At 53.1% G+C, this 27,595-nt stretch overlaps 1 protein-coding gene across 2 annotated transcripts; it reads left to right on the plus strand.

Annotated features, from left to right (window-relative positions):
- Positions 1–49: 49 nt before the first annotated feature.
- CHAF1A (chromatin assembly factor 1 subunit A) lies at positions 50–26,855 on the plus strand. Of its 2 annotated transcripts, none has more exons than XM_060006543.1 (15): positions 50–394; positions 3,110–3,160; positions 4,469–5,334; positions 10,874–10,930; positions 13,124–13,353; positions 13,540–13,600; positions 13,936–14,004; positions 16,666–16,892; positions 17,413–17,581; positions 17,740–17,820; positions 18,210–18,302; positions 19,045–19,297; positions 19,965–20,455; positions 25,710–25,806; positions 26,379–26,855. In XM_060006543.1, exons 1-15 carry the CDS (start codon positions 343–345, stop codon positions 26,477–26,479), a joined length of 2,898 nt encoding a protein of 965 aa, XP_059862526.1. In that variant the 5' UTR covers positions 50–342; the 3' UTR covers positions 26,480–26,855. The 2 variants fall into 2 exon arrangements, with proteins under 2 accessions (XP_059862526.1, XP_059862527.1); XM_060006544.1 differs by lacking the exon at positions 50–394 and adding an exon at positions 830–857.
- The last annotated feature ends 740 nt before the right edge of the window (positions 26,856–27,595 follow it).

Here is a 27,595-nt window from a genome sequence, read left to right on the forward strand (position 1 = left end):
CACCCACCACCAATCGCAGGGCGCCTGCTCCCTGCCAACGACAGGCGGCCGAGAAGAAGCCCCGCCCACCGCGGGAATATCAATAGGGGAGCCATGGGAGCAATGGAAGCCTCGGCTCTCGCGAGGATGCTCCCGGAGCTCCCCTCTTCCCGAGGAGGACCGTCACGTGACTCGGCCTCACCCAATCCGCGCGTGGGCCGCGGGGGTCGCCGCGGTTCCCGCCAAATACGAGCGCTGCGGCCGCGGCAGTAGCGGCGCGGGCGGGAGGGCGAGCAGCAGCGGCCGCCTGAGCGGAGCCCGCGCCTCCGCCGCCTGAGGGGAGCTCGAGACGCCGCCGGAGCAATGCTGGAGGAGCCGGAGTGCGGGGCGCCGGGCGCCCGCGGAGCGGCCGCAGGTCGGTTCCGGCCCACGCCGAGGGGAAGGGGGGTCGCGGCGCGCGGCCTGTGCGGACTGAGGCGGCGGTTTGGGGGCGGACGGGCCTGCCGGCCCTGGGCCCGCTCCTCCCCGCCTGGCGTTCGGTCCGTGGAGCCGTTAACAATCCCGAGGAAGGGCCTTGCAGTTCGAAGGGCACCCTCCTTGACGTTATTGTTGCAGCCGCAACCATTTTCTTTCCGGCACTTTTGCGTCAGTTTGTCCTTCCAGAGCGCTTTGCGGTGACGGGTGTGTGTGTAGCCAGGAGGGGAAGCTGAGGCCCAGGGAGGCGAAAGGGACGGGTTTGCAGGTTACCGAGTGCGTTTGTGTCCCCTGGACAAGTTGAACCCTGCAGCGGCCCTGTGGCCGGGTGGGGAAACTGAGGTCCGGGGTCACACGGGCTCGGGGACCAGAACAGCTGCGTCTGCGGGTCAGGGCCAGCCCAGGTAAGCGGCCCGGATGGTAGGGGTCTCGGGTTCTTGATGCTGCCGGATATGCATGGTGAAGACCTGTCTTTCTGCTTCCTGTGTCTTGGGAGGGGGCTTTCTGGCGCCTGGCAGGCCCCCAAAACGTGGGGTGGTGAACCAAGGAAGACCAAACGGCTTGTCTCCCCTGCTTGACTCCCATTTTACCACCAGCACTTGGCACAATGCCTGGTACATAGTAGGTGCCCAATAAAGATGGGTTGGTTGAATGAATTAAGGGTTGGTAGGGACATCAACTAGTCTAGTTCAGGGTTTTTCAACATCAGCATTACTGACATTTGGGGCCATCCTGTACGCTGTGGGGGGTCGAGCAGCATCCCTGACCTCCACCCATTACATCTCAGTAGCAACCTCTTCTTCCCAGCTGCGACAACCAAAAGTGTATCCGAAGCATTGTCGAGGGGCCCCCTAGCTGAGAACCACTGTGCTAATTGTTTCCAGACTTCGGGATCTCAAAGAGACATAGAATTCATATAAATAAAGTTGGGACTGATTGTCATTTGACCCATTAAGCATGTTTAATTTAAAAGTCTTAAAAGCACCATCTGTTTTGACCATGCACCATAAAAGGGAAGGATGTTTTAATGCCAGCTAAAATTAGGAGGGATATAATCTCAGGATAAAGAGCAGTGGTAAGTTTATACAGAAGTATTTGTTAATTTGTATGTGTACCTTTGAACAATCTGAATCCCTGGATGGGATCCCTTTTTATGTCGACCTGAGGTTGTTTCTGGGCCCCAGGTCACCTCTGTTCCACTTGCGTCAAAGCTGGTGACTCAGGGCCATGCCAATAAGTCCTTGTGGTTGTCCTAAAAATAAATTTAAGTGGCTAAAGATTATGTGTCCTTCAGCTGATGGGGGGAAATCCATGTTTTTGGTAACTGAAAACTTGAGAATGATATCTTTAAATGGGTAGAAAGGAAATGTGAGTCTCTGAGTACTTTTCTTATATTCTAAGCTTGGAAGTGGGGAGAGCAGCTTCATCTAAGGGCAGCTGAGTTTTTTAAAAGGCCCTGATCTGCTTTTAAAAAATGCTCAGTTGGGGCTTCCCTGGTGGCGCAGTGGTTGAGAGTCCGCCTGCCGATGCAGGGGACACGCGTTCGTGCTCCGGTCTGGGAAGATCCCACATGCCGCGGAGCGGCTGGGCCCGTGAGCCATGGCCGCTGGGCCTGCGCGTCCGGAGCCTGTGCTCTCCACAACGGGAGAGGCCACAACAGTGAGAGGCCTGCGTACCGGGGAAAAAAAAAAAAAAAAAAAAAACTCACTTGTATGTATCTTTTTAAAAAAAAATGTAGATTGGCCAAAATAACTGAACTAGACTTTTCCAAGCCAGATCTAGCGGGTGTCAGCTTCTAAACTTATTCTAGCCATTTGAAGATATTTATCCAAAGATTTGGTTCTATTTATAGTCATTTCTGCATCAGCTTTGATATCGTTATGCTTTTTTTGAGATTTTTTGTGTGCGTGCAGGAAAACATTCTCCCTTATCACTTCTTGACAGCACTTGAGCTCCAGCTTGGCAAGCTTGAAATGCTTTAAGATGTATTACCTTTTATAAACTCTGTTTTTAAAGAAAATAAGCCCTATTCTAATTTTACAGGTATGTTGGTGGGGAGGGGTTGGTTTGGAGGAGGATGATTTGGGCTCATGTGAATGGTGAAATCAGTGATACAATGTTTTCTCTCATCTCTACTTTTACTCGGTCTTCTTTTCATTGTCCCTGTTACTGTGTTCATTGGTTTCCCACTATGTGCCAGGCCCTGAGCCCGTGCCACAGGTACAGTGTGGAACACGTTTCCCTGCTGTCATAAAGCTGGTGTTCTGATGGTGGGGGGAGACATAAACACAGAAGTCTCAGAGTGATAAGTGCTCAAGGAAAATAAAACGAGCTGTGACGGTGTCCAGGGCAGAATTTCTCAACTCATTAACATTTTGGGGCCAGATAATCCTCTGTAGTGGGGCTCAGTCCTGTGTGTTGCAGGATATTTAGCAGTATCCCTGTCCCCTACCCACTAGATGCTGTTTGTGCCCTCTCTCCAGTCATGACAGCCAGAAATGTCCTTAGACGTCACCAAATGTTCCTGGGGAGGTGGGATTAGGGGCGAAATCAGCCACACTGGACAACCACTTTGTACACAGTAGGTACTACATGTGTGTTTGCTACTTCATTATTTCCAGCACTTAATAACTTATCCTCTGACACTTATTCACAGCCATGGATTGCAAAGACAGACCAGCTTTTCCAGTCAAGAAGTTAATACAAGGTAACTTTCTGGGAATGGGTTAAATATTTGTTCCTGGTTTATATCCTTAATTATCCTCTCAATTATATTTTCAATTCCCCTTGGGCAGAGGCCATCTCTTGGGGTCCCCAGCAGAAGCCTCCAAGGGGCTGAAGGGGAGAAAACAGTTGCATCTTACAACTGGAAGCTGGGAAACCCGTTTCATTACACTGCTGTTGGCCAGGAGCATATCCAGAGGTTGCCGCCCTTACAGTTGGATTTCTCTACTCCAGCACTATTGACATTTTGTAATGTTTTTGTCATGGGGGGCTGTCCTGTATACTGTGGAGAGTTTAGCAGCATTCCTAGCCTCATCTCCCAAGTCGTGACGTTTAATGTCTCCAGACATGGCAGGCACAGCTGCCCCTGGTTGAACAGCGTTTTACAGGAAGTGTCCTCAAATCTTTTCGCGTAAAAAGGGGGGTGGATTTACCCTTAGGCCAGGTTAGTGGCTGGACTGTATAAAAAAGGATGGTTTCTGGTTTTCAAAGCTTGGTTATCTGGTTCCCCTGTAGCAGTTTGCCTTCTCCTGTGTCAATTGATAGCAGGTTTGGTGTTGGTGGGAATCAAAAGAAGGGCAACCGTCTTCTGAGGTTAAAGAATTAGGGGCAAACTGTAGAATCCAAGGGCATGATAATTTTATAAACTGACCAAAACCAGGCTTGTTTGTTGAGTCTATTATATTAGAAAATAGTTAATAAGATGTTTGGGCATTTGAGTACATGTGGACTTCTTGGGAAGTCACTCACCTGAACTTCCTCACTCTCTTGAGGTGTAACTTCCTCACTCTCTTGAGGTATTGCTGTGTATCTCTTGGGACCAGCCAGAAGGCTGGCATGCAGTGGGAGGGTACTTGTTTCATTGGCAAGAAGAGCTAACAGCTTGGGATGCTGGGAGCAGAACGAAGTCTTTCCTCAAATGAATCTATCTCTTTCGCTTTTCAGAGCCAGATGCACTTATCTTCAAACGAGATTTCCACCCATAATAAATAACTTTGGAATTTGAGCTGAATCTCAAACAGATCAGAAAGTGTCTTCTTTGAAATTCTTGCAGTGTCCCCGCTATGAAAGCTTGTCAGTTTTTTGTTTGTTTGTTTGTTGCTTTTGCTTTTAATTAGGATGTTGGAAAAGTACATAATGAGAAGATAACCCCTTTTTAAACTTTAGAAATTCCCCCCACCCCCAAGCACAGCAAGGTCGATTACTCATTGAGCATGTGGAATATTAAAGCATTGATTGTCACTCTTCACACTCTCACTCAACAGACGGCCTCCTTCTCTTTTGGTTTCAGCTCGTCTGCCGTTCAAGCGCCTGAATCTTGTCTCAAAGGAGAAGACCGACGACGGGTTGGACGACATGGGGGGCGCTCAGGGTGCTCCTGTGCAGGGTCATGTCCCTGGTTTAGAGACCTCTTTGGACCACTTGGAGGACAGCTGTCACATGGGCTCCGACATAGATTTTAGGCCAAAACTTGTCAACGGGAAGGGCCCCTTAGATAACTTTTTAAGAAGTCAAGTCGAAACCAGTATTGGCCAGACTGTGGTCATAATCGATTTGACGGAGGACTCGAGTGACCCGCCGGACGGCACCATGGGCCACGATAAGCTAAATTCTGCAGCCTCTCCCTCCCAGGAGAATGTAAACGGGGTCACAGACGAAGCTGGAGATGACAGGGGGCTGCCAATGGTCAGTCAGAAGGACGAGCTGGCGTTTCCCGAAGAGGCCCTTTCAGACCTCCCGTGCAAAACGGAGGCGGGGGGTGCTGACTCGGGGGGCGTGGAGAGGAGGGGACTTTCACAGAAGGGCTCGCCCCAAAGCCTTCCTGAGCTGACCGGTGGCCTGAGAACGTGCTCAGAGAAGGACCAGGACGGCTGGAGCGGGGCCAGGGGCATCCTGTTCAAAGGGAAGGTGCCCGTGGTTGTCCTACAGGATATCCTGGCTGCCAGAACCCGAGCCAAGTCTCCTCCTGCCACACCTCCGGGCCAGGCTGTGCCCTCCGAGAGCGAGGCGCTGGAGTCCAGCCCCGAAGAGGACTCTGTCCTGAGCCATTCGTCCCTGAGCTCCTCCTCTCCCACCAGCTCACCCGAGGGGCAGTCTGCACCCGCCAAGCAGCACAGCAGCCCTAGCCCCCTCCCCGCCTCCACACCCGTCCGCAGAGTGAGTATCTCCCCCGAATCAGTGCCGTCGGAATCCAGAGGCTTCTGGGTACGGCCCCTCCCTCTTCACCCAGGGACGCTGTGTCCCCCAGATGGCTCGTGGCCGAGCAAGTGGCGCCAGAGAGCAAGTCCTGTGACTTTCCGGCATCAAAAGCCATTGGGGTGTTTGGTTGTGTGTACGTTGCGATGTGCTGATGGTTCCGTGAGTCGCCGGTGTGTCGGTGCCATCCTGGTAGCGCTGTTCACACCTAATTAACGGTGCTGGTCATCTCAGCCACTTTAGTGACTAACGGGTGTAAGCGGGCGGCTGTGACCCTTGACTCAGCCTTTAGCTTCAGCTCCCTGCGCGCCTGCTGTTCCAACACAAGACTCGTAGGGCCGTTGCTGTCAGTAAGCAGTCAGTAAGCATTGGTGGAGAGACCCCAAGATGGCAGGAGAACAAAACAGGGGCATTCTTTAGGGTCAGCTCTTGTCAGCACGGCCTGCCCATCTTAAAAACCTCACCCAGAATGGCGAGAACAGGAGAGTCCTAGCACCATGTTTAAGGACCTGGATGGGTGACTTTGGAAATGCCTGTTTCTGTTACTGCCTTCCGAGTGGCACAGTGGCCGATGTCTCTCTTCTCACCTGTCCTTGAGGTCCTGTGGGTAAAACTGATAGAATCAGTCAAGAATACCAAAGCATGTTGAACAGTGTTCTTTGGTTTTTTTTGGTTTTGTAGCACTTGTGTTTGTTCACATCAGGCTTTCACATAAGATTGGATCCTGGGGTGGGTTATTCATTTGCTAACTGTACCTGCTTAATCTGACCATAAACCACCAACCTTGATTGCTTTCTAAAATTTGATCTCTAAGGGACTAGTTATGTTTCTAGATGGTTTCATTTCTTGTCTTTTACCTCCTTGAGGAGATTGGAGAATGGGAAAAATGCCTTCCTCTTTAGGTACACAAAATATCAATCAAGAGCGGGGTCGTCTTTTTTCCTTCTAAGTTTCTAAATGTGGCAGACTGACATACTCATTTTTTAAACTCCCATCTGAGCTTTTACCCAGACTCTCAAAATCCGAGTTTGAGTCCCTTGCCGTCAGCCATCTTGTTCTGTTCTGTCCACCCAGTTGCTCAGAATCCTTCCAGACGGCTGCTTCTGCTTTGCAGAGCTACTTTGTCACATGACTCATGACAGCCAGTGAACCTGGAGAGCAGGAGTACACATGTTTCCATTCTTCTTAATAGCTTCATTTTTTTTTAAGTTTGTTTTTATGCCCATAGCCAAGCCTGAGGACTGGGGAGCCATGCAATTAGGCCTTGTCACAGAAGAGTGTTACTTCTTGTCCGCTGGCTTGAGTGGCCATGCAACATCTGAGCACATGAAACCAAGTGGGCTGCGTGTAGGAAATCCTGCCTCTGAGACACTCAATCTGGGTCTGAACACAGGCTTGGAGTTTTGAGATGTTCTAGAAGACAGTGTTACCGCACAGCTTTGCAGATAATTCATACTGCAGGTGGCGAAGCCTTCAGGCCCCCACCCCACCCCCGCCACCCGGCCTGTGGCAGGAAATCGCCCCAGTCACCCATAGGATGGGAGTAGAGCCCCGTGACTTTGGGTGACAACACAGGTATGAGAGCAAAATGGAATGATCACCAGGAGGTGCCTGAGGGCCTGGCGGAGACAGCCCACCCCGAGCCTCACACACTCAGCTTTCCAGTTTAGCTCCTCACCTTTCGCGAGTGCTGGATTTCCTGGTTGGTTGGTTGGTTTCATGGTTGGTACCTGACTTTCACACCTTTGCCTGCTGTGGGCCCAAGTTTTTCCTGACCCCTGTGACTGTGGGGAATACTATTATTCTTCCATTTTCCCTCTGTCTCCTCCTCCTCCTCTCCAGACTGTAGGCAGACACTTGTTGAAGGCTTACAGGTTGTTTCCTATTACCATGTCACGTGTGTGGTTTTTATTGGGCTCCGTTAGTTCTGGACTTGGAATCGTAAAATCTCTGCATTTGGAACCCCTAAGCATTTGCTGGTCCTCTATTTTGTGTGTGTGTGTGTGTATGTCCTGAGAGAGCTTTGTTTCGTTTTTGTTTTTTAATATATTTATTTATTTTTGGCTGCGTTGGGTTTTCGTTGCTGCGCGCGGGCTTTCTCTCGTTGTGGCGAGCGGGCTTCTCATCGCGGTGGCTTCTCTTGTTGGGGAGCACAGGCTCTAGGTGCGCGGGCTTCAGTAGTTGCAGCATGCGGGCTCAGTAGTTATGGCTCGTGGGCTCTGGAGTGCAGGCTCAGTAGTTGTGGCACACGGGCTTAGTTGCTCCGTGGCATGTGGAATTTTCCCAGACCAGGGATCAAACCTGTGTCCTCTGTATTGACAGGCGGATTCTTAGCCATTGTGCCACCAGGGAAGTCCCTGTTTTGTTTTTTAAAGTACTCCCAGGTATCTAGAGTCCGACTTTGAAAAACAATTTAGGAACACCTTTTTGAGATAATCTAGGGTCTCTTGATTAGCCAGAACGTGGCTATTTGTCATCAGAGCTTTTTACCACCTAGGATAGAACCATTTCTCCAGTTTGTTTGCAGTTAGATGTGTAATTCAGCCTACATTATCGATGACTCAAGATTATTGTTCCATAAAGGATTGTGTGGATATGGTGGTGTTATTGGAATCTTGGCTTGCCTCTGTACAGACGCTGGGACTGTTTCCCAGGTAATTTAAATTATACAAGTATTAAATTCTCCATGTTTAAAAAAGATCACTGAAACATTGCAGCCCCCTTTGGCTTTTTTCTGTCCCCCAGGTTGCCACTATCTTCATCTTATATTTCTCTGTGTGGTGTGTATGTGAGAGATCCCTAGGAATAAACAGTATCATTTTTGTTTCTTTACATGGGCCGTATAGTGTAAATATGTTTCTTTTTCATTCCAGGGTGTCTTAGCAATTTTTTTACACTGGGATGGGAAGATCTCTTTTTAATTGCTCTATCATACGCTGATGGTCCCGTGATGGTGTGGATAAACTGCAGTTTGCATAGTCATTCTCCTTGATGGATATTTCTGTTGTCTCTAATGCTTGGCCTTGACAAACAATAATTGTCATGAGCTTCCTTGAGTTGTTAAGTGGAACTGCAGGCTCACAGGAACGGGCGTGTCAGTTTTTGCCTGCTCTCAGTCCCCACATGCCTGGACCAGTTAGGGTCGTGTCTCCCCTCCGCCTGCTGTCCCTCTTCTGCTGTCAGGTTTCTAGCTGCTGCGGGGCCTGTCCACAGCCACCTCTCCTCCCCTCACTTACTGCTGCTTACTTGCTCTGGGCCTAGAAATTAGACCTCCTTATGTATCACATCAGAGTGAGTGGGCCCTAGGATTCTCCCGAATAAAGTGCAGGAATTTTGCCTCACAGACGTGGTTATATCTGCCTTGACTCTTTGGGGTAGTTGATGTGTGTGTTTCAACCTCATTGTGGAATCCTGGATCTTGTTTTTTGGTAGCTGAGTTCCAGGTCGGTAAAATGTGTGGCCTATATTTTGAGAGAGTTTTATAAATACTTGGGTCAAAGGTCAAGATTAAAATTATATCTGTTCAGTAAGGTCTATCCGAGTGCCTGGTACAGCAATAGAGATACTAGTTTTAAATAAAATCGTAACTGCCCTGGTTGTTGGATATCGTTAAGCCAGCTCTTGGTAGTCACGTCAACTCTCTCATTCCTGGACTCACAGCAAAGGGGACGATTGTGAAAGGCACTGATTCCGCAGCTGAAATTCAACAAGTATGGGCAAGACCGAAGAGATGCGTCTTGCTCCCCAAACACCCTCATATAGCGGTCTGGCAGTCACGTTTGGTGCTACCATCTTTGAACACAAAGGACAACGATATAGACACAGCACCTCACAAGTCCTGCTGTTAAATCCTTTCTTGTGGGGCTCAAGTCCCGCAGGCTTGGCAGGCCAAGTGGATGCTGGAGAGGCAGATACTTTTTCTTAAGCCCTTGGTAAGACGGCTTTGGCGTTTCTGTGGGCGCCTGCGCAGTGAGGTGGGATTGCGCGCTCTCCCAATCACATGGCTTTCACATGACGGTGCGCGGCCCCCTCCTGAGGGAAGGCTTAGTCCAGAAAGGACTCGGTGCGTCCTGAGTAAGAAGGATGTCTTAATCTGTAGTTTTCTTCTTCGGTAGGAGGTCTTAGGGCGAGGCTTTCCCAGATAGAGGAAGCACTGTTTTTACATAGTTTTGTTGGCATGTCAGACAATTTCAAGAGAAGTGGGCTTTCGGTTTTTCACCTCGTCTCATTTTCTGGCTGCCTCCTCAAGTCTAAAATGAGCCCGGGTGGGTATTTCTTTCCAGCCTGAATTCTCCCCATTGGTCTTCCATGCAATGAATGGTCTGTTCGCCAGGATTCCCTGCTCTGGAGGTAGCTTAGGCCAGTAGCCTGGACTCCTTGTGCGTATTCCTACCTGGGACCATTTAGCCAGCATGGTGAGGGAGTCCAGCCGTGCGTCTTGGTCAGTCCTTGTAGCCCATGATCAATTTGAAGCAGGACGATAGAGAATGCTGTGCTCTAGAACACAGGGGTTCTAGACGAGATTGCCACCTCTGGCCAGCTGACTTCTCTTCCTGGGCGTTTACTCTGTGTTCTAAGAAGCAGGGCTGAGCTGGGCAGGGGGTACAAACATGGGAATCCAGCCTGTAAACGTGTCTTACTTGACTCACGGGGTGTTGATTTGTAGACATTACAGCAGACCTTGGAGATAATGCAGATTTGGTTCCAGACCCCCACAGTAAAGCGAGTATCACAATAAAGTGAGTCACGTGGATCTGTTGGTTGCCCGGTGCATATAAAAGTTATGTTTACGCTGTACTGTAGTCTATTTAGTGTGCAGTAGCATTATGTCTGAAAAAAGAACATACCTTAATTAAAAAATACTTCACTGCAAATAACGCTGTTGTCTGAGCCTTCAGCAAGTCGTTATCTTTGCAATAGTAACATCAAAGATCACTGACCGCAGATCACCATAACAAGTATAATAATGATGAAAAAGTTTGAAATGTTAGAATTACCTATATGTGACACAGAGCCACAAAGGGAGCAGATGCTGTTGGGAAAATGGCGTTGTGTTGGTGTGCCTGTACTCACACAGGAAATTTCCACTGTCAGCCTCTCCGGGGAGAAGCAGAAGGGGCAGCAGCAGTGCTGGGCTGCGTGCCTGTAAGACTCCGTCCTCTGTGGCCAGGGTGCCTCCTCTCCAGGTGCCTACAGACCTACCACTCTGTGTCTCCCTGACACCAAGGCCTCTGGCTGTGGCTTCTTATTTCCAGCTTGACCTCCTACGTTTTTTGGTTATCTGCCTCCCAGTCTCCCCTTTTATCCCCACATGCGTTGGAGTTTGTGACCCAGCTAAGAAGTTTTGGTTCTGTTTGCTGGAACTGGTACCCGGAAAGGTTTTCACTGTTGTTGTTTTACATTGTTTTCTCCTTGCCCTCCCCAAGGACTGTGCGGTATGTTAAACGTGTGAAAGTGATTGAAACAACCCATGTTTATAGATCAATGTCTTTCCTTTCAGATAAGTAAGAAATTGGTCAGAGGCTCTGCAGAGAAGAACAAGATGAGACCGCAAAGAGTAAGATATGTCCCCTGAAATAGAAAGTTCCCCGGGTATGCTTTTTGCAGTAAATAGGAAGCAAAGCCCTTTGCCCTTCTCTGGCCCCGTTTTCACTCTCCCCTGCTTGTTCTGAGCATTATTTTGATTCTTGCTTCATTTTGCATAACTGGGCCTTGTGCTTATGGGTTGCATCATTTTTAGGTTTGTTGAATCCTAAGGTTTTGCACGTAGGCTTTTCTAAGCTCTTATTATAATTAGTTCTGAGTGTCGTAATAGTTGGGCAGCCCCACTGTAGTTTAAAATTGTCTTAAAAAGAACCCAGTGGCTCTCCCTGCACCCCAGCCTCCTACGCGCGTAGATTGAAGTTCCATCCCTTCCCAGGCGCTGTACCATGGTGGCCCCTACATCGGATGGGTGATTACTGTTTAGTGGTTACCTGCTGAGTCTTCCATTCTGTTATCTGGAGGTCACCATGTTTCACACCCAGCAGTGCAGGGGCCTTCTTCCTTACTGGATGAATTGCAGAGAAGGCCATGGCCTTCTTCCCCGACCAGCTCACGGAAGGGGCGCTGATGACAGTTGGCTGTGCGCTCACCAGGCACTTCCTGTGCCGTCTGCCTCATGGCTGTGTTTGATTTTAGAGTTTATCTCATTCTTCATTGTAGTTTCAGAGATGGGCACCTGTGGGGCGGGAGTGGGGAGGGCCTGATTCCAGAAGCCTCCTGTCCTCGTAGTTAGCAGGGGGAGACTCCTCCTCACCACCCGGCACTCGTGGCTGGTCTCGTTACTCGATCCAGACCAGCCCCTTCTTCAGGTATCCCACGAGTCCCGTGCGGAGGGTACCTGGCAAGGACTTTCTCAGATGTCTACCAACATGCCTCCATGGCTCTTGTGAAGCGAGCAAAGGTTGATCAGGGCAGAGGGTAGGATATTCTCTAGGCACAAGGGCATGATCATAGGCCCATACAAAAAGCTGAGTTGTCGGGCTTCTGCCAAAGGTGAGAAGCCCATCTTTGGTGGTTCCTGTCCTTGAGAATTACCCTGCGCTATGTTAGAAGGTAATGCCCTTCAGTCTGGGAGGTGAAACTTGTTTAATACAAAATCAAAATTATATAATAGCCCAGCGCCCCAGGCCACATACGAATTCTTTGGAATGAGGAACTGATGTGATTAAAAATGTTCCCGCTTTAAAGAATATCCAAGAAACTAGCTGTTTCCTCCTGCTGGTGATGAAACGGCACTGCCATAGTCATAGAGATCACTCTGGGTCCTTTATTAACATCTGACCTTTTCAGATCCCAAGAAATGTTTGTTCGTTTGGTTTTTTGAGAAATGGTTTTAAAGATAAAAAGAATTTTTTCTTTTGAGAAATGGCTGTAAAGATTAAAAAACTTTTTTTTTCTTTTATTTTTTAATGTGTTCTCATCTGTTCCCCACTGTTTTTTTTGTTTTTTTAGTATTTAATTAATTAGTTTATTTGGTTGTGCCAGGTCTTAGTTGCAGCAGGCGGGCTCCTTAGCTGTGGCATGTGAACTCTTAGTTGCGGCATGCATGTGGGATCTAATTCCCTGACCAGGGATTGAATCCGGGTCCCCTGCATCGGGAGCGCGGAGTCTTATACACTGCGCCACCAGGGAAGTCTCAGTTACCCCCCTGTTTTTAAGACTTGCTCGTCAGGTTCCCCCTCCTTGTCTCATCCCACTCTCTCATTTCAAGAGAAAGAAAAGAAACCCTATTGTCTGGAATAGTTTTGGGGGGATGGGAAGGAAAATGTTTTTGTTTTGAAGGTAGGGAGGCAAAACCTGTGGGTGTTTTTGTGTCTTTATTTCACCACAGCTTTCTGAGCAGAAATGCAGTTCAGATCCAACAGCAGGTACCCGGCGTAGGCAGCCTAGAGGTGCTTACTTAGTCTTTTTTAATTAAGTAAAAATTGACCCTCATCCCACGTTTGAAGACGGTGTCTTAAACGCATCTTACTTTGAATTGCCCAGAAGGTCCTGTGGCAGTCGGCTAACCCTCATCGCCTTTCTCATGACAGAATGAAATGTAGTGGACTGAAAAGCCCCCTCTTTGTAAGGACGCTGACCAGCAGGCTGCTCCCGGGGCTGGTTCCTTTGTGCCTCCCCTCCGCTTGCGCACGGCCGCCCCCGGACGCTGGCACGGCCCTTAGTGGCATCCGTGGGGCTGAGCTGTGGACCGTCTCCCGTGCAGGATAAGGAGCGCCTGGGCAAGCAGCTGAAGCTCCGGGCCGAGAAGGAGGAGAAGGAGAAGCTGAGGGAGGAGGCCAGGCGGGCCAAGGAGGAGGCCAGAAAGAAGAGGGAGGAGGAGAAGGAGCTGAAGGAGAAGGAGCGGCGCGAGAAGCGGGAGAAGGATGAAAAGGAGAAGGCAGAGAAGCAGCGGCGCAAGGAGGAGCGGCGCAAGGAGCGCCAGGAGGCCCTGGAGTGCGTGCCCCTCCCCCCTCCCCCTCCCCTCCCCCTCCCCCTCCCCCTCCCCCTCCCCCTCCCCCCTCCCCCCTCCCCCTCCCCCTCCCCCTCCCCCTCCCCCTCCCCATGCCTGGCCTCAGGGACGATTGCCGGGCGTGGGCTGGGCCTGTGCTGGTTGGTGAAACTGAGTTTGATGTCTCTTAGGGCTAAGCTGGAGGAGAAGCGGAAAAAGGAAGAGGAGAAACGGTTGAGAGAAGAAGAAAAGGTAGCATGTTCTCCCAGAACTTGCATCTTCCTTTGTGTTTGAGAAGCGGGGTGTTTTGCCTGACTACTGCTGGATATCGGATATCATCCCGGAGGTAGTGGGAAGCGGGGTGGGGGGCCCAGGGACTGACACGTGCCTGCTGGCTTGACATCCCGGTCCTTCTGCAGCTCTGACCTTTTGAGACTGTCTGGTACCCACTTGTGGGTTTTGAGAGCTAACATCAAAATAATGCTTTCAACCTAAAAATGCTTGGGGTTCAGTTCTAGGGGCTTTTGCATGTTTTAAAACAGTTTCTCTTCATTTCTTCCTCATCCTCCTCTTCTCTTACATTGCAGCGCATTAAAGCCGAGAAGGCGGAAATCACGAGGTTCTTTCAGAAACCAAAGACTCCACAGGCCCCCAAGGTGAGCAACTGGCTTCCTTTGGCTTTACTTTTGGCCTTTGTCAGGCTGTTCCTTTTGAAAAATAAAAAGACATCTTCTGACCCACTGGCTCTGCTTTCATCAAGAGGAGCCTCTGCTTGCCCAGGGAGCTTTGATCGCTGGTAGGATCTGGAGGTTCAATATCTTGTCATTCACTGTGTGCTCAAAAAGGCAAAAAGTGGCACGTTTACTAAAACTGCCAAGCGTTTAGAGGTTGCTTCGTCAACAGTTTTGTGGTGGGAGCCGTGTGGGAAGGTGTAAGGGAGAAAGACCCGGTCCTCACCCTCGGAGATTTTCTGCTCAACATAGGAGACAAGGTTGAGCATAAAACATGTGGGATTCAGCACAGGATTCTGCTTCCCCATCTGCCATCCGGTCACCTTCTAGACCATCCTCTGCCTGTGAAGACCCCAGACCTCCGTCCCCCGCATCCCTCCATGCTCCAGAGGTGTGACCCACCCCCTCTGATACAAGGGTGTCCTTCCAGATCTTTCTCTGGGCGCGTGCATCCCTTCGTATATATGTGTATTTATGTAGGTAACAAATCATGAATTTATTATGTTACCGCTTTGTTCGCTTAGCCCTATCTTGGATTCTTGCCATGTTGGCCTCTCTTCATTCTTTTTCGTTGCTGCGTAAAGTGTCGTGGTGTGAGTGGCATCATCGTTGATATCCCCCTCCCCTGTTGATCCCCCCCAAGCGGTGCATGGATGTCACCAGCACACCTCTCAGGATGCGGACTTGCCACTATGTCCGGGGGACACAACGTTGACAGAGTTGTATTTGTTATTGTCCAAGTGCCCTCCCAGCAGGAAATGCTGATGGACAGTCTCCCGTCCCCACAGTGCGTCAAAATATGTCCTCTCCGCCTACTTACTGCCAGCACTGGGTGTGACGAATTTTCTTATAACTGCCGACCTGATGGGTGAAAAATACGTATCTTTGTTTCACTTCGTTTTTCCTTGATTCTCAGTGCAGTTGAACATCTTTTTATGTTTGCTTGCCATTTTATTTCTTTTTCTGTGACTTGCCAGTTCCTGTTTCTTGCCCATGTTTCTATAGGATAGGCTTTTTCCCCTATCTCTGGCTCTTTATATAGTCTGGGTTTTCATTCTTGGTGGGGTACACTACACATACTTCCTTCAGTCCATTCCTTCCCCCTTGACTTGTTGATGGTGTCTCGTACAGAAATTTTTCGTTTTAATGTGAACATTTTTATTCTTTTATCGTAATTGGGTTTTGCTTCGAAAGCCTTATGTATCCTGTGGTTATAGACACGTTTTAATTTTTTCCAGTTTTTTTTTTTTTTTTAGCTTAAGTTTTGTTTTTTTATGTTTATTTAGTTCCTTAGCTTAGCTGGAATTCTTTGTGCTCGTGGATTGGGGCGTGGCCCTAATGTTTCCCCATACGGATACCCGATGTTCCCAGTAGCTGTTAGTGAGAACAGTCTGCTGGTTCTTGGCCTCGGCTGTGTGTTGGACTCACCAGGGAGCTTTAAAAATCACTGGAGCCTGGGGCTTCCCTGGTGGCGCAGTGGTTGAGAGTCCACCTGCCGATGCGGGGGACACGGGTTCGTGCCTCGGTCCGGGAAGATCCCGCGTGCCGCGGAGCGGCTAGGCCCGTGAGCCATGGCCACTGAGCCTGCGTGTCGGGAGCCTGAGCTCCGCGACGGTGAGAGGCCCGCGTACCGCAAAAAAAAAAAAAAAAAATCACTGGAGCCTGGATCCCATCCCAGAGAACCTGATGGGCCTGGCTTGGGCATCAGGATTTTAAACAGTTCCTGGGTGACCCTGCCATGCGACCCACAGTGAGGGTGCTGGCCTCAGCTGTTGTTTTCTTGCTGGGGTGAAAGGCTGGCCTTCTTATACCCAACCTCAGAGACGTACACGCTCCTCCTGACCCCCCATGTTGTCCTCACTTGCTGCCACCCTCAGGATCCGCTGACACAGACATTCACGATGCTGAAGGAGCTCTAAGAAGGGAACTCAAACCTACCAGGGTTGGGAATTTCTGGAGGTCCAGTAGTTAACACTCTGTACTCCCAATGCAGGGGACACAGGTTCCATCCCTGGTCAGGGAACTAAGATCCCACATACTGCCCGGCACAGCCAAAAAAAAAAAAAAACCTACCAGGGTTTACTGAGGAGGATTCTTAGGATACAGACACCCATGTTTCAGGTTCACATCAGGCTTCAGCTCTGTTTCGAGTCATCTTGTAACAGTGTGGCGGGTCACTCTCCTAGGTCTCTGTTTGCTCATCCAGGTCTAATTATCCTTAAAAAAAAAAATCCAGTGAGATCCGTCCTTTTCAGGAGTACTGATCAGCAAGTTCTGACGAGGTACAGGGCCCTGCAGCCACCTCCGTCATCAAGATGTAGAGGATTTCCGTCCCCCGAGACGGCTCCCTCCTTCCACCTCAGCCCTGGCGGCTGCCGACACAGTCTCTGGCCCTGTAGTTTCGCCTTTTCCAGAAACCCACGTAAATGCCATCAAGCAGCGTGTGGCCTGTGTACGCGTCTCCTCTGACCTCCCAACCTGGACGACTCGAAAGCACCGGGCCTCACTTCCGGCGGCTCCTCCTCACCGCTGCTGTGTGCGGGTGTGTCGCAGTAGAGGTGCCATCATGCCCCTTCTCCATTTCAGACCCTGGCCGGTTCCTGTGGGAAGTTTGCCCCTTTTGAAATCAAAGAGCACATGGTCCTCGCCCCTCGCTGTCGGACCGCCTTCGACCAAGACCTCTGTGACCAGTTAGACCAGCTCCTCCGGCAGCAGAGCGGCGAATTCTCCTTCCTGAAAGATCTGAAAAGCCGGCGGCCCCTCAGGTCCGGGCCCACCGTGGTTTGTAACCAGAATACAGAGCTTTTTAACAGGTTAGTGCCGGCGGAGACTGCCGTTTGCCCGTTGGTGATGTCAGAGAGCCCTGGGCGGCCCGGGCAGACCCCTGTGTTCTGGTCGCTCCTGCGTCCCGTGGCCTTGGCCGGTCCTCTCCCACCCGGGCCTCAGGCCCCAGACTCGGCTGCTTCCCCAGACCTCTCTGTTCCGGCTTCCCCTGAGCCTCCAGAGTCTCCCGGGTGTGGTGGCTTCGCAGAAAGCCCTGCTTTGGAGGGCGGGCTGTGTGTGCCGGCCTCCCGGCAGGGCAGGGACATTCCCCGCTCATGCCAGCTTACCCGTCACACGCTGCCTTGGTGCGCGCTGTGGGGCAGCTGCTGGACAGTCGGGCTCCTCCCTCTCCTCGCGCCACGCCCCTGGAGTAAATGCTAGCCTGTCTCGGGGCAGGTGGTGCCTCCGCTTTGGGGCTGCCCGTCACCGCCTGCTGCCCTGGGGGGAAGGCCGCTGGTGGTGGGTGCGCGAGCCACAGAAGGGCCTCTGAGCGGGGGTCTCTCCCCTCAGCGGCGTGGTGATCTTAGAGAGCAGCAAAGTGGACGGCGTCCCCGAAAGGAGGAGGTTTGGCAGGATGAAGCTGCTGCAGTTTTCTGAGAACCACCGGCCGGCCTACTGGGGGACGTGGAACAGGAAGACGACGGTCATCCACCCGAGGGACCCCTGGGCCCAGGACCGGGTGAGCGTGCGGGCAGCTGCTCCCGACCCTCTGCGCTTCCTTCCCAGTGTGCCCTTGTCACTGGGCTCCGGGAACTCCCTGAGTGTTCTAGCCTTCGTGCTCTGCCTTCCCCTTCCACCCTGAGGACGACAGTGACCACTGCGTGTTTGCCCCCTCAGAGCCTCCTTGACTACGAGGTGGACAGCGACGAGGAGTGGGAGGAGGACGAGCCGGGGGAGTCCCTCTCCCACAGCGAAGGGGTGAGCACGGCCGGGCTGCTTACGGCTTCTGGGCCGGGCTCCCTCACACACAGCATCCGGGTTTACGGCTGTTCTGGGAAAACCTTACTGGGTGGCAGTAATCTGCCTAGTGGTGGACGGGCCCGCCTGCTCGCTGCCTCACCGAGGGGCCCACCATTCCCGCTGCTTTACGTCTGGGCCGTGCTTATCTGTGTCCTGCCTGACCCCCACCCCCGCTGGAGCACGATGGGGGGGCTGGGTAATGGGATTTTGGCTGATCCTCAGGGTGTGCACAGCAATGAGACTGGAAGCAGTAGGAGGCTCTTTCTTTCTTAGATGTTCACAGGTTAAAATTTTACGTGAAGCATGTGTTGTTTCCACACATGAACGTACTTTTTTCTCTTCTTGAGGATGACGACGATGAGGTGGGAGAAGATGAGGATGAGGACGATGGTTTCTTCGTGCCCCATGGGTACCTGTCTGAGGATGAAGGAGTAACCGAGGTGAGGGGTGAACGGGGAGGGGATGGGTCCGGAGCTTGGTGGCCGCCGACCTGGGGGTGGTGACATAGGTCTCAGCCCACCCCCACGGCCGATTCCACGTAGACCTCGCTGCCCACAGCCTCAGAGGCTCAGCACTGCCGCCCCCCCCAGCTTTCTCAGTTCTGCCAGATGGTGGGACTGTTGAGGGAGCCGTTTCTAGGACTCACGAAGGCCTACCAGGTCGTGGTGTTTGGGTAGTGGGGAAGCTGACAGGGCTGATGCCACTGTGGGAGTGACTTGTCTCAGAGCCAGACTTGCAGGGCCTGTGTTCTTCGTACGTTCCCAGCCAACGAGGCAGACAGGTCTCGTTGGGCCTGCAGTGTATCTGCCTTAGACGGTGGCACCAGTCTGGGGTGGGAGAGGGCCGGGCATGGTGATTTCAGCTTCAGGATCACATGTTAATCAGAAAACCCACAGTGGCGTTAAGAGGCTTACTGGCGAGGTAATAAAAAATACCTGTGACTACCCAGGGGTGGCCAGAGGGGGCAGATGCACCTAAGGTACCAAATGGGGGAAAGTGCCAGTTATCATTCAATCCGAAAATACTCTGCCCGTTTCATCACCCATCGGGGGTTGGAAGCTGGGTGGGCGCCGTTCCTCACCGGCCCGCCCCTGCACGTGCCCTCACTGCCCCAGAGGCTGGGACCACGGGTGCCGGGGAGGGGGACCCTGAGCAAGCGTCTGCTCCTCTCTAACCTGCAAGGAGTGTGCCGACCCGGAGAACCACAAGGTTCGCCAGAAACTGAAGGCCAAGGAGTGGGACGAGTTTCTGGCCAAGGGGAAGAGGTTCCGCATCCTCCAGCCCGTGAAGATCGGCTGTGTCTGGGCGGCCGACAGGGATAGTGGAGCTGACCTGAAGGTGCTGCAGCAGTTCACGGCCTGCCTGCTGGAGACCGCGCCCCCCGAGGAGGAGCAGACGCCCAAGGCCTCCAAGAAAGAGAAGAAGGACCAGCAGAGTGAGTGCTGGGGACGGGTGGGGACGGAGGGTTCGGGCTCCCACCTCCTCCAGGCCCAGGGAGTTCCAGGCCCGGGGCAGGCAGGAGACTTCCTAGGCACGTGGCGTGGTAATTCAGAAGTTCTTCAAAAAAATAGCCAAAGCCAGCGCTTGTTGAGCACGTGTGTCCTTTCTGTGACACTCACGGGAGCAGCACAGGGCAGCCACTTCAGTCGGCCCGTTTGCCCAACCAGCACACACATCCCTAGCTCTTCAAAGCCAGGGAGGGCCCGCCACTCAGAAGCAGAACGTGAGGACTGTTAACTAAGGAAACAGGCTCATGAAGTGAAACATGACAGTTTATCGCAACGAGTCCTGCCTCCTGGGGCTTGGGCCTCTCAGAATCTCTTCTGGAGCAAGTTCACGTGTCTTAAGTCCACCCATAAAAAGCCACCCGCACTAAACCAATCGTGGTTGGTCATTTCGTGATGTCAGTAAGCATTTTGCTGCTCACCTTAAACTTACACGGTGCTGTGTGTTGATTATATCTCAATAAAACCAGAAGGGAAAAAAAGGCCACCCGAAGCTGACCGTGTTTCTCGGCCTCGGTGACAGGTTGGGGAACCCGGGTGCCACGTTTATCCCATCCCGCCCCGAGTCTCATCCACATGTCCCCCTCTCCCTGCCAGTCTTGGCCCAGCTGCTCCCGCTGCTGCACGGGAACGTGAATGGCAGCAAAGTGATCATCCGGGAGTTCCAGGAGTGCTGCCGCCGAGGACTGCTCAGCAAGGACGCCGGCAGCCCTGAGCTCAGCGCCGCGAGCCCCCCAAGCCCTGGCCATTCCCGTCCACAGACCCCCACCGCCGGCGAGGACACCGCTGTCCCCTCCAAGGCCAGGCTCAAGCGGATTATTTCTGAGAACTCAGTGTATGAGAAGAGACCCGACTACAGGATGTGCTGGTACGTCCACCCACAGGTGCTAAAGAACTTTGCCCAGGAGCACCTGCCCGTGCCCTGCCAGTGGAGTTACGTCACCACAGTGCCCTCGGCCACCAGGGAGGACAGTGGCAGCGTCCCCGCCGCAGGGCCCAGCCAGGGGACGCCTGTCTCGCTCAAGAGGAAGTCGGTGGGCAGCATGTGCATCACGCAGTTCATGAAGAAGCGCCGGCATGATGGGCAGGTGAGACCCCGCAGCGGCTTTGTTACCTTTAACAATCTTTCTTTTTAGAGCAGTTTTCGATTTATAGCAAAATTGAGGTGACAAAACTGACCAAAATTGAGGGGAAGGCACAGAGATTTCCCGTGCGCCCCCTGCCCCCGCCACGCACAGCCTCCCCCAGTATCAGTGTCCCCAGCCAGAGCTGTGCAGCAGTTCAACTGATGAACCTACGTGGACACGTCACTGTCACCCAGACTTTGTGGTTTACTAGCGTTCACTCTTGGTGCTGTGCATCCTGTGGGTTTGGACAGATGTATGAGGACTTGTATCCAGCATTACAGTGTCATGCAGAAGAGCGTCACTGCCCTAAAAACCCCCATGATCCGCCTATTCATCCCTCCCTCCCTCCAACCCCTGGCAGCCACTCATCCGTTTAGTGTTTCCATGGGCTTCTTTCACTTAGTCGTGTGCCTTTAAACTTCTTCCCTGTGTTGTCATGGCTTGAGAACTCATTTCTTTTTAGTGCTGAATAACGTTCCACGTCGTGGCTTTTATTTAGTTTTTGCACTCATTTAACACAGTTATTAAGCACTTGCTCTGCACTAGGTACCCTGCTAGGCCTTGTAGACAGTGGTGAGCAAAACACCATCTAATGGGAGACAGAGATGGGCGTCGGTGGAGCGGACAGCCAGCCACGTGATTGCAGCCTGACAGCGTGTGGCGGAGGAAGTGTGTGGCCCCGTGGGGACACGTGTTGCGAGAGGCCTGCCCTCGCCTGGTGGTGGGCGGGCTTCCTGAGAGACGCTGGTCCCCAGAGTGAAGTCTCCAGTGCTGCCTGGACACCCAGAGGCTGGGGCCCGAGCCTCGGCCTGGGTCCACGTTTGATTGTTCTTTCTCTTACTGGAATGTGGGCGTGAATGAGTCTCATCTTGCAGCTACTCTTACTGGAAACCTTGTGGTGTGAGCACTGGGTCCTCACTTTTTTCTTTTCTAAAGATAGATTTTATTCCTTATATTTTATTTACTTTTGGCTGCGTTGGGTCTTCGTTGCTGCACGCGGGCTTTCTCTAGTTGCGGCGAGCGGGGGCTACTCTTCGTTACCGTGCGCAGGCTTCTTAGTGTGGTGACTCCTCTTGTTGCGGAGCACAGGCTCTAGGCGCGCGGGCTTCAGTAGTTGTGGCACGCGGCCTCAGTAGTTGTGGCACACGGGCTCTAGAGCACAAGCTCAGTAGTTGTGGCTCACGGGCTTAGTTGCTCCGCAGCATGTGGGATCTTCCCGGACCAGGACTCAAACCTGTGTCCCCTGCATTGGCAGGTGGATTCCTAACCACTGCGCCATCAGGGAAGCCTCTAATTTTTAAAAAATCTTATTTATTTTTGGCTGTGTTTTGGGTCTTTCTTGCTGCACAAGGGCTTTCTCTACTCGTGGTGAGCGGGGGCTGCTCTTTGTTGCGGCATGAGGGCTTCCCATTGCGGGGGCTACTCTTTGTTGCGGCACGAGGGCTTCTCATTGCGGTGGCTTCTCTTGTTACGGAGCACAGGCATGCACGCTGCAGTAGTTGTGGCACGCAGGCTCAGTAGTTGTGGTTCGCGGGCTCTAGAGTGCAGGCTTAGTAGTTGTGGCTCACGGGCTTAGTTGCTCCGCAGCATGTGGGATCTTCCCGGACCAGGACTCGAACCCGTGTCCCCTGCATTGGCAGGCAGATTCTTAAGCACTGCACCACTAGGGAAGCCCACCGGGTCCTCACTTGAAGCAGGCGTCTCACAGACCTAGAGATGTGGGGAGACTTGATTTTACGAGGAGGAGCTGGGTCTTCCACTCACATCCCGGGCTCTCCTCGGGGGCGCTGCCACTGCAGGAGCTGCTGCTGAAGGCTGGGTGGTGACGGAGACAGAGGGGAGCCGGTGTGTGCCCCACCCCTGCCCCCCCCCCCGCCCCCTGCTCCTCTGCTGTTAGTGTGTGGCCAGCGGGGTGAGGAGGCCCGGGGCAGGGCCGGGGGGCAACGGCTCCTGGAGTAATGTTTAGCCTTCTCCCTTCAGCCCACAGACCAATGAGGTCTCGGGTGCCACGTAAACCTGCTTCCTAAACTGTCACAGCAAGAGGGACCGTCAGAACCGTCCGGTGTGGTCATGCCGGCTGTTCCTGCCACTCCCCAGCCCCTGTCCCTGTGAGGCCTGTGGACACGGCTTGGTACTGGGGGAGCCCACCTGGTGAGGAGTTGGGGGCCCCAGCCCCACAAACACTTCCCTCCCTGGGCCTTGACCCAAAACAATCCGTTATGTGTTCAAGCTGTGTTCAAGCCGCAGAGCCTTTTCACGGTCGATGTCGTTAGCCAGACAATCTTGGCAGGACCGCGAGTGTGGCTGCTCTGGCTGAAACTGGCCAGAGAGCCCGTTTGAAAGGGGCTGGGTCTGGAAGACCTCCTTAGTGTCCTTATCCAAGCAGTGTTCTTGGGCTCCTGCCCCCATCAGCCCTCCCTTAGATTCTCGCAAGAGACACAGCTGTCTTCCTGAGCCCCTCTCTGCTCTTCCTCTCCTGGCGTGGCCGTCCCCACACGTGTTCATTGCCTGTGTTGCTCTACGTGGAAAACGACTGTTTAGCCCTTATTACTCCTCACGCCAGGCACTTGACGTGGATTCTTACGTTTCATTGGTGCTTCCTTGTTTACTGAGCTACCAGGAACGAGAAGATGCTCCCACATAAACTGGGTGCCCCTCCTCAGGTGAGAGGGGTTGATTCATGAGAGTCAGTGACGCCTTTCATCACGAGACACACGTGAACAGCAGTCAGTGCGGCTTCTCCCCGTTCACAGGCCTTGAAGAGGCTCTGCGGTGTGGCGGGGACACACGGAAGGCTACACAGCCGGTGGTTCTGGGTGTGCTGGCCCCAGCGGTTCTGATTCAGTGGGTGTGGGGTAGGTGCTAAAGTCTGCAGTTTAAAAGCCCCTTCTCAGGGAATCCCGTGGGAAGGCCCCAGGACCACAGCGTGGGCCAGCACAATGGGTGCATCTCAGGAAGGGAAGCTCAGAGCACCGGCTCTTCAGGGTGGTGGGGAGTCATCCCAGCTGCTCCTCTGAGTGCTCAAGGTGGGACACCCTGCTTGTGACAGCACTTGGTCCCCTGGGACTGTGCAGGCCTTAGGTATAAAGCCCCCTGCGTCACCTTAAACTCATGGGAGTTTGTCTCCAGCAACAAGAAGTCCGGAGCTTGTGAACATTGTCATCCAGGGCCAAGCACCTCCTGTCGCACTCCCTCCTGCTTTAGTTTGTGGCCTTGTCTTCATGGTGGCAGAACGGCTGCTGCACCTCTAGCCAGCAAGACGAGGATGGCCAAGCCCACCCTGGGGAGGATTCCCGTTTGGCTGGAGGGGAGGCAGACTTCCACCTTATCTTTCTGGCTGGAATGCTCTGGCATAGCCACGCCAGCTGCAAGAGAGGCTGGTTCAATGAGACCTTGACCGACAAAATGCTGGTTGATTTGGAAGGGCGGGTGGGAAGATAGCTCTGGGTGTGCGTTGAGCAGGGCCTGTGCTGCACGGCGCCAGCATAAAGTGGGAGCCACGGGTGGAAGTTTCTGAGGTCGGGCTTGGAGGAGGCCTGGGAGCATGCGGAATGCTTCCCCTTGCGTTTTGGTAAAGCCACTAACTGATCCTTCCACACGCTTGGGGGTAATTGTTGCTAAACTGTAAATGCATATGAATAGTTTAGCTTGGGTTGGGCTTTTTCAATTTGTGGGAATTCTAAACTCTTTTCATTTAGAGTTCAAAGTAGCCATGCTACCTTATGGGTTTACAAGGTACCATGATCTAGTGAATCGAGCAGGCTGAGGTCAGGTGCCAGTTCTGCCACCAAGTGTGTGTGTGGCCCCACGGCAGCTCAACCCTTCGGCCTTGGTCTTATTTTTACATGGGCAGGGGCTGCATTTGCCCTTTCCAGTCTCCATGCTTTGTGGTTCAGTGTCTTCCTACTCCGGAGGCTCACTTTCCGGCGCTCCACCCTCCCCTGCAGTAGTGACAGCAGCGTGGCGAGCTGTCCCATGGCCCTCAGCGCAGCAGGACTTGGGGCGCCGTCCTGAACCCTCACTTCAGAGGCTTGAAACCTGTCGCGTGCCTGCAGGGCAGTGGGCGGTGGTTCCTCCGAGAAGTCCTCATTTGTCTGCCCTTGGCTTCCTGTCTGGAGGGCCCAGGGGCTAGGGAGAGCTCCAAGAGACACATCTGTCCCGTCGCTCACCCGACGCAAACCAGTGCCTCCAGGGCAGCGCGGGGGAGAGCTGCGCTGTCTGTTCGTCTTGGCCAGTCAGCTCTCTTGAAACAGGTAGCTGGAAACTGCCCACAGCATCCCCAGTGGTGCCCCTGCCTGCCTGGGGCCTTTCCTGCCTCGGTGGCTCCCAGCCCGAGGAGCCCAGCGTGGAGCTTCTACACTAGCATTGAGGGGGCTGCGAGCTTGCGCCCCGTCTGCCGGCCAGGCTAGGGGACCGTGGGCAAGGCGGACAGCCCCGGTGTGCTGTCGTCCCTTTTCCAGGCAAACGGAGACTTCTGTAGCAGAGGAACTCCAGGAGTGTTTTGAGAAATAGCCTCCCCGCGGAAGTAGCCCCAACTCCACCGCCTCTGCTGGCTCTTTGTTCATGTACAGAGTGTGAGCCGTGTGTGGATGGGTGATGTATAAAGTTGGTCCTGTTACTTTCCACAGTCTGTCTCTCTGTTCCCTCTGGTGGAAGCCAATGAAAACAGCCTGGGAATCTCACTGTAAATCCCACCCTCCGTAGAGCCTTCCCACCCCTCCCAACCCCTGTCCACAGGGTGCAGATGGTGTCCTCACGGGCAGAACTGGTCGGAGCCTCAATCAGAGGGAGAGTTACCAAGCATCAGGCAGAGGGGATGAAGCTGTTGGGCAGAGAAGAAACACTGACCAACTAATTTCTCAGCCACTTAGTCCAAATCATAATTCAGAGAAAGTGTGTGCTTTATCCATCTCTCTTTCAAACCAAACCGGAAACCCAGAGTTCTAATTCAAAAACAATAAACAAATTATTTTTGTAATCAGGTAAATAACGATGGGGGTAGTTTTCAGAAATCTGAACATAATTAGTTCATTTGAGAGAACTCCCCCAAAGTTTCCTTGGATCATAACCCATCAAACAGACTCCTCAAACTTTGTTGCCAAGATGGGCAGAGGAGGTCAGGAGTAGGGAAGTGGGTGGCGGGAGGGCTCACACCGTCCCTGTCTGCTGTTGCTGTTGCTGCCGCTGCTGACGGCCATGCACCTTGTCTGTTCAGGTTGGAGCTGGGGACCTGGACGGCTTCCAGGCGGACACAGAGGAGGAGGAGGAGGAGGAAGGCGACTGTGTGATCATGGACATCTCGGATGTTGGGGGTGAGAAGGGTCCTAAATCCTCCTCTTTTCCTTCAGGCTGGCAGGAAAGGGAAGAATGGTTACGGTCACTCTCCTGCTTGCCTCTTGTGACTAACGGGGACTGAGTGAGGAGGCCCTGGAAGGTGCTGGGTGGGCCGGTCTGATGGTGGTGCAGGCAGTAGGCTCCAGCCCAGGCCCTGGGCCGCCTGCCCTGGTCTGAAAGCTGCAATTAGGAAACCAGAGACCTGAAGGTTGGTGGTGATGAGCCGTGTCAGGGAGGGAGGGTCCGGGGTAGGGCGCCGGCACTGGTGAGGGGCAGCCTCTGAACCAAGCTTCCCAGGGGCAGTGAGCCCCAGGCCGGCCATCCTCGGCAGCATGAGCTCCAGCAAGCCACTGGGCCTTGCTGCCCACTTTCCTCATCTTTGCCATGGGCTTCCCCTGCTCAGGAGGGTCAAGGGTAAAGCCGCTGGAAAGTGCCACGGAAGCACACGGGCTCGAGGTGGATGCGGCCGAAGCTCTAGTGAGGAGCGGGCAGCCTGCCCGGCCCCACAGCGGACACGGCGGCTGAAGCTCCTCCCTCTCTTGCTTTGCAGACATCCAGGCCCCGTGTGGAACAACTCCTGGAGCTGGGGGGTCTGTGGGAATGAACACCAGTGAGAGCCTCGTGGCCTCCAGCTCACTCGGCCCCTCCTGAGCTCCCCGACTGGCCCGTGTATGTACGTAGAATGGTTAGGGTATTTTCAATGCCACTCAGATACTTGAAAGTCCCGATTCCTGTGTAAAGAGCACTTTGTCCTGCTTTGCAGACCTCCCTGGAAGTTTGGAAAGTTTTATATAGGATGCTTGATTAGATCTTTTTGATATTTGTAAAAATTTCCCCCCCAAAGCTGCATATTATTTTGTCCCTTAATAAAGCATTATTGTGATGTGATGACCTGCACGGGGAAAGCCTGGTTGTGCTCTCCAGACCCCTGGCAGGCACTGTGATGAGATGCTTGTAAATGAATTGAAGCCCCTTGGGTGCGGCGTGGCATCCGGACCTGACATGGATGTGTATAAACTATCGTCTAGACTGACCTAGCATGTCTGTCGTCTTTTCAAACACGTCACTTCTGTGAGTGGTGCGTCCATTGCCCTGGGCCCGAGCCCGGCGCTCTGTGCCGTCGGGTGTCCACTCCCCACCCCACTGCCCCGTCCCTGCCACACGTAGACATGTGGCATGTCTATAAAGCTTTACGCTTTGCAAAAGCGCTGTCCCACCTGTTTGTTGTGAAATCCTCAACCTCCCCACTGACCTAGTTCAAGGTGAGGGCTTCTAGGCAGGTGGTTTACGCCGGTTAATCCCTCCTGCCCCTCGGGTAGGCGAGCAGAGGTATTCCCAACCTCCAGGAGCTGAATCCTGGCTTCCAGAACCGACCTCTGGGTCAGGCCACCCCTCAGGAGTGTTGAAGCTGAGCAGCGTGGAGCCAGCCACGGCGCCTGCTGAGCCCTGGCCTCCAAGGCCCTGGAGCAGCCCTCGGACGGGGCTGTGATAGGCCCTGCAGAGGCGTTCGAGCATGCTCTGAGGGCCTGGGGCAGCTGAGATTTTGGCAGAATTCACAGATTCCATCGGAACCGGGCTCCTGTCTGCCGGCCCTTAACATCATGCTGTCTTTGTTGCCGCTGTTCCCGAGAGAGAAGAGTCGGCTGGCATCTCATTGTGAAGAATGGTTCAGTGTTGACTGTGGATGCACCCGAGACAGGGCGACATGACCCCAGCCATGGGGAGCCCGCCGTGTGGTGGCCAGGTCCCTGCCGGGCCTGCCTCTCC

This window comes from Delphinus delphis, chromosome 3 (assembly GCF_949987515.2).
Source record: "Delphinus delphis chromosome 3, mDelDel1.2, whole genome shotgun sequence".
Lineage (NCBI taxonomy): Eukaryota > Metazoa > Chordata > Mammalia > Artiodactyla > Delphinidae > Delphinus > Delphinus delphis.